We start from the raw sequence: 15,967 nt of genomic DNA, 5'->3' as shown, positions 1-15,967 counted from the left end.
GGTATTACTCTTATTATTTGAATGTTTTTTCTCCTACACTGTTATCTTAAATTATGTTGTCATCTGTCACTGGCTATATAAGTAACTATTTTTGCTTCTTAGGTATTTAATGTGTATTTATATTTCTCTGTCTTGCTTTTGAGACACTTATGATATCAGTCTTCAGGAGTTTTTATGTAGAACATGGTTTAGGTTATTATACTATCCTCAAAACCAGTACATTCCTAATTTCCCTCATCTCCCTCGATTCTTATCCATATTACTATCCACCCAATTTACACTCCTTATAACAGCCAATGATCCTTTTACATGTAAGAAAACATGTAACTTCTGGGCTGAAAACTTGTAAAATGTTGACATATAGAATACCTAAAAATGCTGTACTTTATAAAGAAAAGGTATATTTTGGCTCGCAATTCTAGAGGCTGGGACGATCAGGTGGCCACATTTGGTAAAGACCTTGCACTGCTTCTACTTGTGGTAGAAAGTGGAAAGGCAAGTGGCATATGAGGAAGATGTAGAATACAACGGGTACCCTCCCTTTATAATTACCATCCTTTGATTTTTTTTTTTTTTTTTTTTTTGTGGTGGTGGTGGTTCTGGGGATCGAACTCAGGGCCTCATGCATGCTAGGTACAGCATTCTACTACTGAGCCACTTCCCCAACCCATCTAGTTCTTAAGAATGGCATTAATTCCTCTTAACAACCTAATCACTTTTTAAAGGTTCCACCATTTCTGTTGCATTGGGACCAGATTTCAACGTGAGTTTTTAAAAGGACAGACCATATCCAAACCATACCAAGAAGCAAGGATGATAACTTGTTCAAGGTTGTTGATAAGGTAGAGAGAAGTGGAAGATCTGAGATGTACCTTGGAATTAGAACTAGTACAACTACCAATTCTGATGGTGACATTTATTGTAATGGAGAAAATTAGGGGAGAAATTGCTTTGGAGCCTTGAGTAGAATCAAGAACTGTTTTGTACATGTTGATTTGGAGAGTTCTGCTAATATAGGAGTTCATTATATTTATACACAAGAGGCTATTTCAGCAGATAGTTGGATATATGAGCATTGTGCTCTTAGAATTAAAGGCATACATTTACAAGTCATATAATACACCAAAAATAAATTTTCAAATTAAATACCTGGAAGTTGGAAGAGAATTTTTTCCATTCATTGTTAAAACTTGAAAATTATGTGACTTAAAGAGTATTGGTTTATTTTAAAGTATCATTAAAAGTACTACATTAAATTCATTAAAAGTACTATATTTCCATTGTAAAAATCTTGTAAAATATGAAAAAGTATGAGCAAAGCTATTACACTTTCTGTGCAAGTCACAAGATTTATTATATGGTGCTGTCAATCTATAATGTATATAGATTGTGTATGATTTATACTAATTTAAATCATATAGTAATTTTTTTCCTTTTTGTGACTTCATTCCAACTTATTTCAAGCCATTTCCAATGCCATTAAATATGCTTTGAGGTATTTTAAGGATTGGAGATTTCCATCTTCCATAAGCTAAATTTCCATAATCTAATTGCTTCTCTCTCATTTCTCATTATTACAAATAACATTTATTAGTGTATTCTTTCTCATTTCATCACACTGATGTCAACTCTAGGCTCTATATTTTAACTAGTTTGATAGGCAAAGATACTACTATAACTTGAATTCTTTGTTTAATTATGAAGTGAAAATTTTTTCATGGTTTATTGGCTTCCATTTGGTGAATTGTTTGTGGAAGTAGGAATGGTTATATTTACAATTTTAGGATAACAGTTTTTAAAAAATTTAACAGATGTTTCTAAAACTTTCAGAATTCATTTGTAATACAGCTAGAAAATTACCTTTGTGATCATGAATCATTAGGTGAATATAAGGCAGTTCTTCCTAAAGTTTCCTATTTATCTTTCAGCAAATATAAGTCACTTAAATATTGGTTTCAGTAGACTGGGGATGTACCTCAATGGTAGTGCACTTGCCTAGTACACACAAGGGTCTGACATTGATTCCCAGCACTGGGGAAAAGATGATTTCATCATTATATGCAAGACCAGAGCATGTTTTTATTTCATGTTTTATCTGAAGCTCATATTAAAAGTCATAATTTGTTCTCTTTTTCAGCAATGTGAAAATTACATGGCTATATAGTACAAAGCTTTACAATGTACTTTGATGTTGATCTTTATTTGTGTATTTCCTAAAAATTTCTGAGGGTCTGGAAAGAAGAAGGCTAGTTCCATGAAAGGAGCCCATTTATCTACTCTGAGTCCACTAGAAACCAATTTTCTATCTCATATACTTCAACTTCTTCCTGGCACCACATTCTTTCTTAGGACTTTTCTGTCATGGAGATCTAGAAGGACATGGTAGAAGGGATGACTTGGCTTCAAGAGAACTTTTCTCTTTCATTCTTCTAGAAATACTGATAAGAAGTGATAAAAGCTATTTTTTCTTATTTCCTTAAATGCTATTCAATTGCTATCCTCAAAATAGTTCGAATTTCACTGCAGACGGTAACATGAATTCATATTCCAATTCATTCCAATGACATTTTTAAGGAAAAGTTTTATGTTCTGTTTTGAAGGAAAGACCTTGCTCCAGAACATACTTGGGCTCTAATTTTTTGTACGATTTTGCCCTCAGGCTGTCAGGTAGCATATTAGGGATTCCCTAGTATTATTTATAATGTGGCTTTTCCTTCAGTTGTAATTGTGTCAGATTACATATACTTAATGTCAGCAAGAATTCATAGTTCATGTACAAACAGCCAGGTGGTATAAAGGTTCTGACTCTAGCCACCATCACAGTTTGGAGTACTTTGTATAATCATTCATTATTTGTGCTTCACAGGATTTTTGTGGCCTGTTCAGCCTGGAAATCATGTCCGGAGACTGATGCGGAAAAACTAGTTCAGCTGATTTTTCATGCTTTCCATGATATGATGCAGCTGATGAGCACTGCTCGTCTTTAGAGACTAAGCACTTCCTAAAATTAGATCATTAAACTGGTACTAAAAATAGAATGGGGATATAAGATGGTAAATGTAGAAATTAAGTAGAATCATACTTTTATTATACCACAGAAGGTAGTAAATTTGAGCTTCCTCTGATGCAGCAACAATGCAAATTATAATAGTGATATAGAACTATGCAATGTTTAAGATAAGCCTCAACAATGCAAATCTTATTCTAATTTTTAAATATTTTTGTTGATACTTATATAGATTGTATATATCTCTCAACATCATTAGAAAGTCCATCTTTCAAGCACTTTAACACTTTATAATTGCCAAAGGGTATGAAATTCATGATTGGATGCTAATTTTCTTAAAATCAATGGCTTTCCCATTCACTACAGGGATATGAGTCCATTTTTTGATGGGGGAAACCACTACAATTTAAAAGTGAGCTAAAATAGTTTCTGTTGAACAGACAGAAGAATTGGGCTTTTTTTGTAGGGTTTCATTCTCCAACACACACACACACACTCACAAAATTCTAATAAAATTAGGATATGTTTCAATTAGTTTTATGAATATAAAAATAAAGCACTTATATTTAAAATTGTTATAGTTGTCTAAATAGTGAATCAATCTCAGGGTTTTATGGTTTTTCTTTCTTGTTACTTGATTTTATAGTTTCTGCTTTTTGAAAATAAAACTTATTTTGTGTTTGAAAAAATGGTTCATTCCTGTTTGCTTTGTATTTTCTGATCTCAGTTATTTATTACTGCATAATAAACCACTCAAAATTTAGTTACTTAGAACAACTTACCCTTTCTTACAACTATCAGTTGATTGTGCCCACCTAGATAATTCTGCTGGTCTTGCCTGAATTTGTGCATATGGCTGTATCATGGAGTTGCTAGGACTGAAGCTAGAAAGTCTAAGGTGGTCTTACCTACTCTTTGGAACTTTGTGGCTAGGACTGTCTCCTTATATGGTCTGTGATCATTCAGTATTCAAGACTGGATGTCCATACTTGGTATGGGTGTCTTCTGGGAGGTAAAGGTGAAAATTGCAAGGTTTCTTAGGCCTAGACTCTGAAGTTACATAATGTCATTTCTGCTGCATTCTGTTGGGTAAGTCACAACTCAAAAGGGAGGTGCAGATTCTAGGAGTGGGGGAAAAGTCTCACCTCTCAATAAGAACAAAGTCATCTTGTTAAGAATGGGCACAGAGGGCATGAATTACTGGGGGCAATTTTTATAACACTTTACCACATAGTTTAATGCAATAGATGTCAGTATACTTAGTGCACTGGTTGTATACATTCCCCTTTTAAACATTTGTTCATCATTTGTTCAACATTATTACAACTGACGCTTAAACTCTTTACACTGCGCCAGACTATCCTTAGAAGTATTATTAGTATGATTTTCTTATGAAAACATTCAAAATCGGTGCCTATGGCCTTTGATACATCTTTCACACTACTCTCAATAGAAGAAATATGAACTTTTTACTTCACTAGTAGTTTTGTTTTTTTTTTAAACTAGTACAGTTTCATAGTCTAGAGAGCCAGAGCATTTGAGTGTTTTTTTAAAAGACATAAACATGCTTATTAAATGAAATAACATTGTTAAAAATTTTTAAAAGCTGGTATATAAATGAAGTTATGGACTCAATTTGTCAGAATTTTCAGCATATATCAAGTCTCATAGGGGTCTAGGAATAAATACTGCCATTGGTTAATGTTTAAATACAAGAGTTTCTTTTTCTCCTTTCTCACTCCCCACCTTGTGCTGGTAACTGGGTGGAGGGAGGCAGTTCATTTCTCCATATAGGACAGCTGGCTTCACATCTTAGTTTCCATTCTGAGCCACAGAGTAGCCATTACTGTGATCTCCAGCCAAGATGGTGTGGTTGAGGGTGGAAGCAGAACAGTCAGCCTTCTGTGGGGCTGTTGGTGCTCTCCCTGTGCTGGCAGCAGAGGATCTGTTTGAGGTGGGACTCATCTCTTTGTCTCGGTTGATGACGGGGTTCATGGCAGAGCTGAATTCAGTAAGGAGGAGGAAAAATTTCTCATAGGCCTACAGACATTCTCAAAATTGCCCTACAGACAACACACATCTAGCAGTAACAAGACCAATCCAGGAGTCCAGCAGATGATAAAGGCACTATGCATAATTACTACAGTCTTCAGAAGACATCATGATGTTCTTATTCCACTAGGATCCAGAACTGTGCCAAGACAGTCTAATACATTCTCTGGTGAATGTAACCAAAGAGGCAAGTATAGAGAACCACCATTACCACAAAGGTCACCAGCCCACACTGGGCATAGCAACTATAACGATGACCATAGTTCATATGACCACAATGACGACTACCACCTGCCAGTTTCTCATCCATGTATAGAACTCCGTGTAGAAAAATGAAATGTGCCTCATGATTGCAATAGCCAGTAGGTTGACCACAAATGTTATCAGGCTGGTGTCATTGAGGCCCTGATGGAGAAGCCACATGCTAATGGCCAGTCTCTGAGTATTGGGACCTGTGTTGAACATCACGTAGAAATAGGCCAACCTAGCAAAGAAGTCTGCAGCAGCCAAATGAGCCATTAAGTAATGAAGAGGAAATGGAAGCAATGGTTGATGTAAATTGCCACCATGACTAGTAGGTTGGCCAACAAAATGAAGATACAGTTAGAATCTAAGTCCCATCGACAACTTGCCAACTGTTTCATTCTTTGGCAAAATACTTTCCACTGAAGTTATAGAAGGTGATAGATTCATTGTAGAAGCACTGTGGTTGATTCATGGCTGTGAAATCACAGAGGTGGAAGTAGAGGCAGCAGCTGTGTCAACACTGTAGTTGTGGGTTGTGATCAGGCCCCAGCAGTACAGTGTCATACACAGGAGCCAATTCTTGTAGTTGCTGATCAGCGCAGGGTTATGCTAGGAGAAACTGTGAACCCTACTGCCAGACAACTTGCAGGATTCTGGAGGGCTCCTATGGATGTTGCATTTTCATTTTGTTTTGTTTTTTCCCCATGCAAAAAGCTCTAGAAGACATCACAGGGCCTGCAGATCCCCTGGAGTATGGTCTCTCTCCTAGTTCAGTTTCAAAACTTCAAAGAAGGTGCAAAGTTTCTCCCAGGGCAGCCCTGGACTGGAGATTGCGAAGAATGGGGTCAACTTCACTTCTAGAAAGGTGTGTGTTTCTGATTGTGAATTTGACAGACTGGAGCTGCATACTGACAGGAGCAGTGGGGCTCCTCTCTGCTAATTCTCCAGATCCATGATTCTCTAGAATTGTTTGGTTTTAAATATGTCTAACAAGTTGGGTATTTTGGAAGCTGTATGCAGACAAACCTTTTCATCCATGCTTTAACATGTTTCCTTAACTTGCCTGAAGTTGAAATCACCCAGATTGCTTTTTAAAAACAGATTCCTGCCTCAACACAGACCTACTGAATCAATTTTCAGGGTCAGATGCCTCAAGATCCTTCTAAGTATAGGAATAATTATATAGGAATAAATTGGATACTTCTCACTTCGAGTCACTGAAATAACGTATTCTTTGTCCCTCTCTTGTCTACTAAAATCCAATTTATTCATATATATGTTCACCTTTGAATAATTCTTTGGTAGTATCTGGTTTATTACTGATAGAAAACTTGGTTTTCAAAGTTTATTGACCCAAATAACTTGTGGTATCCATAAGAACTGATATTGCTGTAGAAAATAAGGAAAATGAAGAATGCAGAAAAAATTCACTGTGGTTAGATTCCAAGGGTTTCCTAAAATATTTCTTTTTGCTCTCCATCTAAACATACCTTTCTTTGTTATAGGAAAATGGGCAATTCTCTGGAAAAAGATATTTGTAAGAGGAACAATACAGTTGCTATAAATATTGAGCATTGATAATTGATAGTTGATATAATATATATTTCTAATATTTCAAAATTATACTAAGAAAAAATATGTACATATTAAATTAGTGAGTTTAGGGAGTCTCCTTTGCAGGGGTAAGGATGAAAAAGCCCCAGTAAAATGTTAGTACAGATACTAGCTGTTCTAGTTCCTGGAAAGTTTCATTCCTTACAGATTTGCACCCTACTTGGACAACCCGAAACTACACGGTTGCCTTGCCTTGGAAAAGGATCTCATGTCATTTCCCAGGGTACCCTCAGGGCACTGTAGCCAGGAGCTATTTTTAGAAATGAACTATTTGGCTGGGGATATATCTCAGTTGCTAGAATGCTTGCCTTCCATGCACAAGGCCCTGGGTTCGATCCCCAGCACCAAAAAAAAAAAAAAAAAATTCCGAGTTCTGTTTCAGGGGGTCTAAAAGACCTGCGTATTCCCATCTTTGGGACTCCACAAATATTCCCTGCATTGGTTTTTGGGGAAACTGCCTTATAAACCCAATTTGCCCCAGCAGAGTGACTAACCTAAGCTTGCTGGATGCTCTATAAGCTCTAGGAGATGGGCATAAATACATGGAGGGTGCCACCCTGGAAAATCAGAAGAGGACACTTGAATTCTGAGACCCAAGCCATGGCCAGTACATGTAGATTTGTGCCAATGCCAGGACTGAAGGCAGGCACCTGTGTAGTTTCACTGTGCCACACTGTGGACCTGTTGCAGAGCAGGGTTACACAGTGGTTCCCATTACTGTGCTGTCCACAGGTGCATACTGACGGGCATTGAGCAACTCTGGCTCTGTCACCCCATACCAGGGTGTGCATGACTGGGCATAGTGAGTGCAATTTTTCCCAGCTCCAATCTTGTCCAACTTTTAGGAAGGTACTATCACCAAACCAGCAGAGCTCAACACCATGGTTTCTGCTGCCACCTCATCCTGCAGCATCTCAGCCTATACCACTAAATAATCAGAGGACAAAAGCTTCAGGTGTCTCTCTACAGTTGGGGCTTCCAGTGGCAGAGGCCCTTGCTAGTAGCAGAAGATAGCATTAACACTGCCTGAGGAAATCCCCATCAACTGGTAAGGGCCACTACTCCCACCGTAGGGGTAGCCACACAGCACATGACACCTAATAGCTCTCTGAACCACTAGAGTATGTCCATTTTTGTATGACCTGTAGAGATAGTATGAATGGTGATGGAGTCAGACACACTATACCCAAAGTTACTAATCACAGCCAAAGAAGCTATTCGAATATTGCATCAATGTGCTCATCTGGAAATAAAGCTAACATTTGTAACAATAAAGCTACAAAACAAACTGACACCCCAAAACACAGCTTCAGGAGAAACCTGCTTACTAAGAAGGCTACCCGCTAAAAGTGGTAGAGAGGCTCAATTCATCAGATGCACAAAACTCCATGTAGAAGCATAAGAAATATGAAAAAGTAATGATGTTTCCAGAAGAACATGACTCTAGCAAAAGATTCTAAGGAATTCAGTATGGATTAAGTGCCTAATAATTTAAAAGAGTGATTATTTTTAAAAAAGCTCAGTGAGACCCAAGAGAATTAAAAATAAACAGTTAAATGAAATTAGTAAGAAAATACAGGAAATGAATGAGAAACTCAGCAGAAAGAGATTAAAAAAATTTTTTAGTTGTATATGGATACAATATCTGTATTTTATTTATTTATTTTTATGTGGTGTTGAGGATTGAACCCAATTCGTCATGTATGAGAGACAAGTGCTCTGCCATTGAGCTACAACCCCAGCCCATAAATATCCACCTCTTTAGAATAACTCAAGGTGAGGACAAAATATTTAATAGCATAGAAAAACTGTTCAATGAAATAATAACAGAAAGCTTCCCTAATCTTGGGGAAAATATGGACATCCATATATAAAAGGCTTATAGGGGGCTGGGGATGTGGCTCAAGCGGTAGCGTGCTCACCTGGCATGTGCCAGGTGCTGGGTTCGATATTCAGCACCACATAAAAATAAAATAAAGATGTTGTGTCCACCAAAAACTAAAAAATAAATATTAAAAATTCTCTCTCTCTCTAAAAAAAAGGCTTATAGGACAAATAGATGTGACCAGAAAAGATATTTATTCAAAGTTATTATGGTCAAACTGTCAAAAGTATAAGACAAAAATATTCTAAAATCTGCAAGGATACCAGATCACATTTAAGGGTATTCCAATTAGGCTAACAGCAAATTTCTCAGTGAAAATCCTAAGGACCAGGAGGGAAAGGAATAACATATTATAAGTCTTGAAATAAAATTACTGCTAACCAACAATACTATCCCAAACAAGGCTAACCTTCAGGAATAAAGAAATAAAGTTTTTCTAATAAGAAAAAACCGAGGGAATTCATTTCTACCAGACCAAGACTTAAAAGTTACTTAAGGAAATTTGAAGTGAAAGAAATAGAATGACCATCATGAAAGCAAGTGAAAATATGAATCCACTAGAAAAGTAGATTCACAAAAGAGAAGAATCAAGCATCAGCAATACCACTGAACCACACACACAAAAAAATGAATAGAAGAGAAAGAATGAAGAATATTCAAACAACTAGAAGAAAATCAACAAAATGACAGGAGTAAGTCCTTACTCTAATAATAACCTTGAATTTAAATAGGTAAAATTCTCTAATTAAAAGATACAGACTGGTTGGATGGATAAGAAACAAAGCCCAATAATATACTGCCTACAACAAATTCACCTCACCAGTAAAAACAGACAAAGTTGACAGGATGGGAAATTATATTCCTAGAAAATTGAAACCTAAAGCAAATAGCAGTAGCTACATTTGTGTCAGACAAAATAGACTTAAAAATAAAAACTGTAAGAAGAAACAAAGATCACTATATAATGACCAAGGGATCAATTTATCAAGAAGATGTAATCATTATAAATCTATATGTACCTTATGTTGGAGAACCCAATTTCATAAAACAAATGGACAGACCTCACCCTCCAAAAATCAAAGAAACAGAAATTAAACTATACCGTAGATCAAATAGACCTAATAGACATTTAAAGAATATTTCATCCAACAGTTATAGAATACAAGTATATCAGCACATGAAACTTTCTCTAGAATAGACTATAAGGCCACAAAACAAGTATTAAATTAAAAAGAAAGATGAATTTTTGTATCTTTTATGATCAAAATGAAATAAAACTAGAAGTCAAAAACAAAAGATTTTACAAATTACACAAATACATGGAAACTGAACAACACACTTTTGAACAAACAATGGGTCAAAAAAAGTCAGATGAGGAAGTTTAAAATATCTTAAAACAAATGATAACAAATACAAAAGACCAAAAGCAGTACTAAGAGGGAGGTTTAGAGCAATAGGTGACATCATCAATAACAATGGAAATATTTCAAATAAACAACCTAATGATGTATCTCAAGGATATAGAAAAGCAAAAAAGGAACCAAACTCCAAATTAGCAGTTGGAAAGAAATAAAGGTCAGGACAGAAATAAATGAAAAACTAAAATTGGTACAAAAGATAATAATTGGTTCTTTGAAAAGACAAACAAAAGCCAGAAATCTTTAGCTAGACTAACCAGGGAAAAAGAGAAGACCCAAGTAAATAGAGGATAAAAAAGGAGACATTACAATGGATACTGTATAAATACAAAGGATCATTATAAAAAACTATATGCTAAGAGATTGAAAAATTGAGAAGAAATGGATAAATCTCTATAGACACATATGACCTATCAAAATTGAACCAAGAGGACATAAAAAAAAAACCTGTACAGACTGATAACAAGTAAGATTGCATCAGGAACAAAAAGTCTCACAACAAAGAAAAGCCCACGACCTGATGGTTTCACTGCTTCACTTTATCGAATTTTAAAGAATTAATGCCAATTATTTCATAGAATTGGAAGGGTTTCCTCCAAGAGATGAAACTATGAGGCCAGCAGTACCCAGTTAGCAAAACCTGACAAGGACACCACAAACCAACCAAAAAACTATAGATCAGTATTGCTAATGAACACACATGCAAAAATTCTCAACAAAATAGTAGAAAATTCAATCAGTAAGATCTTACCAATTAACAAGTGGGTTTCATCCCAGGGTTACAAGGATTGTTCAGCATATGCAAATCAATGAACTTAATATATCACATCAATTATATAAAAAATAATAATCATATGATCATCTTGACAGATGCAGAAAAAGCACTTGATAAAATTCAACATCCTTTCATGATAAAAATCCCTGAACACATTAAGCATAGAAGGATCTATACTTATAATTGACACAATAAGGGCTATAATTGACAAATGCGCAAAACATCATATTGAATTGGAAAACACTGAAAACATTTCCTCAAAGATCAGGAGCAAATAAGGATGCCACTCTCACCGCTCTTTTTCTGTATAGTACTAGCAGTCGTAGCCAAAGCACATTAGTCAAGAGAAATAAATAAAAGCCATATAAATAAAAAAGGAGAAAGTCAAATTATCCTTCTTTGGGGCTGGGGTTGGGACTCAGCAGTAGAGTGCTCGCCTAGCATGCATGAGGCCCTGGATTTGATTCTCAGCACCACATAAAAATAAATAAATAAATAAAGGTATTGTGTCCAAATACAACTAAAAGAATTTTTTAAGAAATTATCCTTGTTTTCAGATGATGTGATTCTAAACACAGAAAAACTTCAAGATTCCAACGAGACTATCAGACTGTAAATGAATTAAGTAGGATACAAAACTTAACATACAAAATCACTGGCTTTTCTATACACTAATAATACATTTTCTGAGAAAGAAATCATAGAAGCAATCACATTCACAATAACTTCATTAAAAAATACAGTACCTAGGAGTAAACTAAGGAAGTGAAAGACGTCTACAATGAAAATTATAAAACACTGATGGAAGAATTTGAAGAAAACAAAAAAATGGAAAGATCTCCCATGTTTGTGGGTTGGAAAAATTTTAAAAACTAGTATGTATACGTTGCTAAAAATATACATACTACCCAAAGTAATCTACAATTGAATGCAATCCTCATCAAAATACCAATTCTTCATACAAACACACAAACCAGTGGAACAAAATATAGATCCTAGAAATCACCTCACATCCACAGCCAACTCCATCTCAACAAAGACACTAAAAAATACACTGGAGACAGGACAGCACCTTCAACATATGGTGCAGGGAAAACTGGATCTCTACATGCAGAAGACTGAAACTTGATTCCTCTCTCTCACCCTGTACAAAAATCAGCTCCCAGTATACCAGTGGCCTAAATGTTTGACCTGAGACTCTGAAACTGCTAGGAAAAAACAGGGGAGACACTTCAACCCCCTGGTACAGGCAATGGTTTTCTGGATAGAAAAAAACTCAGGAAACAAAAGCAAAAATCTACAAATGTTTCTGTACAATGAAGGAAACAACAGTGAAGAAAGAATCGACAGAATGGGAAAAAAACATTCACCAAGTGTTCATCTGATGGAGGATTAACATTCAGAATAAAAAAAGAACTCAAAAACTAAACAAACAAACAAACAAAAACAGTAATCCACTTTTTAAAATTGGAAAATGACCTGAAGACACTTCTACAAAGAGGAAATTAAAATAATCAAACATGAAAAAATGCTCAATATCATCAACCATCAGAGAGATGAAAGTCAAAACTACAATGATATTCCATCTCACTCCAGTTAGAGTGGCTATTATAAACAAACAGAAAACCCAAATGCTAGCAAGGATATGGAGAAAAAGGAACTCATACACTGTTGGTAGGAATGTAAATTATTTCCGCCACTATAGATAACTATATGGAGGTTCCTCAAAATAGATCTACCATATGAACCAGCTACCATTTTCCTGTGTAAACAAACAAAGGAGGTAAGACTAGCATACCCAAGAAACACTCGTGTGCCCATGTTTATTGCACCTGTGTTTATCTGTCCATCAGCCTCAATGCCCATCAACAGATGAATGGATAAAGAAAATGTGGTGCATATACACAATGGAGTATTATTCAGCCATAAACCATAATGAAATCCTGCCATTTGCAGCAATGTTTATGGAACTGAAGAGCATTATGTGAAGTGAAATAAGCCATACAGAAAGATAAGTACCACATGTTTTCTCTCACATGAAGGTGAGAAGAGTACACCTTTAAGTAAAATAGTGACCACTAGGGATTGGGAAGGGTTGTGGCAGGAATGTAGGTGGAACAGGGTGATTGATTGAATTTCATCCATGCACATTGCATGTATGTATGGAAATATCATAGTGAACCCTATTAATATGTGCAATCAACATGCATTAACAAAAAAAATGGAAAATAAAAGCCCTTATTTTCTACAATGGAATGATTTGAAAATATACAAAAGAATGATTAGGCCTTTGAGCAATTTATTTTTCCTTTGGAATTTTCCCTATTTCTGTGACATGTTAATTCTACACTGAACTTTGTTCTTCCCTCTGGTGTGACTGATTACTCAGGTTAAGCTAAGCTGCTGTTCTATACTTCAAGACAGTTGCTACTTCCAACTCTCAAGTTTCAGATGCTGTAATATTGAACACCAAATTGGATAATCTGAATTGATGTGAAGCAAAAATAAACCTATATTTAATGACTTAAACTAGAAACTTCTTTTACAAGTCAGAAAGTTGTTGAATGATCTGAATTTATTTTTAGGAGGTACTATAACAGGAGTTCATAAGTTCTGTGTGCCAGCCTGGATACTGACCATTGAAAAATAAATGCCTTTCTGTGCCAACAACTGTTGATGCGTGCCCTGCTCCTTGACCTTGCCGTTCTGAAACACCACGATCATGTCTGCGTTCTGGATGGTGGACAGGCGGTGAGCGATCACGATGCAGGTGCGGCCTTCTCTGGCTTTGTCCAGGGCTTCCTGGACAACCTGTCAATAAATCAGACAGAATCCCTGTCCTGAAAATTGTACAAATTTTAACATTAAAAGGTATTTTAAAATGTTGCCATCCTAGCAAGTCAACTGTTTTAATTTATTTTCTACTCTTTTTGCATCTTTGGTTTTATTCATGTATGTTTTACGTATTTGATATTAATCTACATATAGTTATGTTCTACATTTTAATTACAAATGGATTCCCATGATTTAAATAATATTAATTACTTAAATTTTCTAATTAATCTCCATATCATTTTATTTGGCTCCTTTTTGAGTATATTTCATTGTATAGTTAATGTGCTAAAAAGTGATTAATTCAGCTTTCTTTTGAATGCTTGTTTTCTTTTTATAAAAGTAATATGTGATCATTTTTAAAAATTATGAAATATTTACTATCTCAAAATAACCACTGTCTAAATTTCAGTGTTAATTTCCCCCTCTTTTTGTTCATAGCTGAGATTTTTTAAAAAATGTCCATTTCATTAACTTCGTAAGGCATAAAGTGGAGGCCAAACCTTTTCACTTTCAGTATCCAGAGCTGATGTGGCTTCATCCAACAGCAGAATTTGAGGCTGTCTGACGAGTGCCCGGGCAATAGCAATCCTCTGTTTTTGACCTCCTGAGAGCTGAGTTCCTTTATCTCCCACTCTGGTTTCATATTTCTACAAGTTAGACATTAATAAATTTGGTAAAGTCCCAACCGAGAAAACTTGCTACTGGTGTGTGGGGAGGAGGGGTTGAGAGAGAGATTTGTTTGTGTGTGACTTTTGTGTGTGTATAAATTTTATGGTGTGTATAAATTTTGTGTGTGTGATAGAGGAATTGAATCCAGGGATGCTCAATCATCAAGATACATCCACAGCTCTTTTTTATAGTAAGACTTTTGTCAATTTAATATATTTTCAAATTAATAAAAGTCTTGTTTTTAAAATTAAACTAGAAAACTAATGACTATCATTCTCAATGATATTCTGTGACAGAAATTTGGACAAGTTCTTGAGTTACTACCATTATTATAATACCATTTGATCTGATATTCACGGAGTTCTCAAAAGGTCCAATGCTAAGAATTTTAAAGTTTAAAAAATTTGTAATGTTCCTATGACTCCTGTGGAGACATCCTTTTCCCCACAAGGGATTGAATCTAGGCTCTCGCACCTACTAGGCAAGCTCTGTACTACTGAGCTACAGCCCCAGTCCTATTTTATTCTCTTTTAATACTATAATAATGAATACTCAAATATTTACTGAGTATCTGCTGTGCCTAAAACTGTGGAAAATCAAATAAAATCAGCTTTGTTCCTTCCGCAAAATAATTCATACACAGAGAGAAAATATTTGTATACAGTACTTAGTTTAAGGGAAAAGGACCAAATTCATAGTATCCGTAAGATGCTCTGAAAGATCAAAATATAGATAAATTGTGGAGACGAGGTAGAAGAGAGAGAAGAAAGTGAGATATATAGAAGAAAGAAAAATCTTTGTATGGAACTTTCTTGGAGCTGGATTTTTAGAAAAATTTCTAGGCTTAGGACAGAGTGAAAAGCTGCAAATTGAGTTGGATAAGTTTGCAGAGCTTGGGCTGTGATATACATCATGTGAATTAATTTCCTAAAGTTCAGCTGAAACTGAAGGCTAAAGATTTTCTGTTCATATAAAATTCAATATTTGATTCAAGTCAACACCTATCTCTTAAAAGTTGGTAAGGCTAACCAACATAATTTTAAAATTATTTGTGTGAGTGATTTCTAATTGTAGCAGAATATAAAAGCAAAACTAATTAAGCTGTACTTCAGTTTAATCCACTGGAATCCTAAATGTGAGATGAATACCATAAATGAATTGTTCCTATCATCACTTTTAGAAATGTCAAGTTATTTTTCTAGGACCACACATGCTTAAATTGACACAAAATGGCCCAGAGGCTTAAATGTAAAAGGGCAAACAATAAAACTTTTGAAAATGGAGAAAGTCTCTGGCCCTTAGACTAGTCTAAGGAAAAATAAATTAGACCTCATCAGAATTAAATTTTTTCTTTGCAAAAGATCCTAAGAGGGTAGAAAAACAAGCTATGGATTGGAAAAAATGTTTACAAACTACATATCTGAGAGTAACTAAAATATACTTTAAAAACTGTTGGAATTCAACAT

At 35.3% G+C, this 15,967-nt stretch overlaps 2 protein-coding genes and 1 pseudogene across 9 annotated transcripts in view; 1 reads left to right on the top strand and 2 right to left on the bottom strand.

Moving 5' to 3' along the window:
• The window catches only part of Crot (carnitine O-octanoyltransferase), a 47,420-nt gene extending 43,837 nt beyond the window's left edge, over nt 1-3,583 (top strand). For all 4 annotated transcript variants that reach the window (XM_078040499.1, XM_013365054.4, XM_005340014.5 and 1 more), the window contains exon 17: nt 2,867-3,583. In XM_078040499.1, the coding sequence (XP_077896625.1) occupies nt 2,867-2,987 (121 nt within the window). In that variant the 3' untranslated portion in view covers nt 2,988-3,583. The remainder of the gene's footprint in view (nt 1-2,866) is intronic.
• LOC110596955 (lysophosphatidic acid receptor 1 pseudogene) lies at nt 3,500-6,028 on the bottom strand (annotated as a pseudogene).
• A 7,526-nt stretch (nt 6,029-13,554) lies between these two features.
• Nucleotides 13,555-15,967, bottom strand: part of LOC101973490 (phosphatidylcholine translocator ABCB4) — a 75,857-nt gene continuing 73,444 nt past the window's right edge. For all 5 annotated transcript variants that reach the window (XM_078040496.1, XM_005340012.5, XM_078040495.1 and 2 more), the window contains 2 exons: nt 14,333-14,479; nt 13,555-13,808 (listed from right to left, as the gene is read on the bottom strand). In XM_078040496.1, coding sequence (XP_077896622.1) covers nt 13,602-13,808; nt 14,333-14,479 — 354 coding nt within the window. In that variant the 3' untranslated portion in view covers nt 13,555-13,601. The remainder of the gene's footprint in view (nt 13,809-14,332; nt 14,480-15,967) is intronic.

Source organism: Ictidomys tridecemlineatus, chromosome 2 (genome assembly GCF_052094955.1).
Source record: "Ictidomys tridecemlineatus isolate mIctTri1 chromosome 2, mIctTri1.hap1, whole genome shotgun sequence".
NCBI lineage: Eukaryota > Metazoa > Chordata > Mammalia > Rodentia > Sciuridae > Ictidomys > Ictidomys tridecemlineatus.
This window is presented reverse-complemented; position numbering and strand designations above follow the sequence as displayed.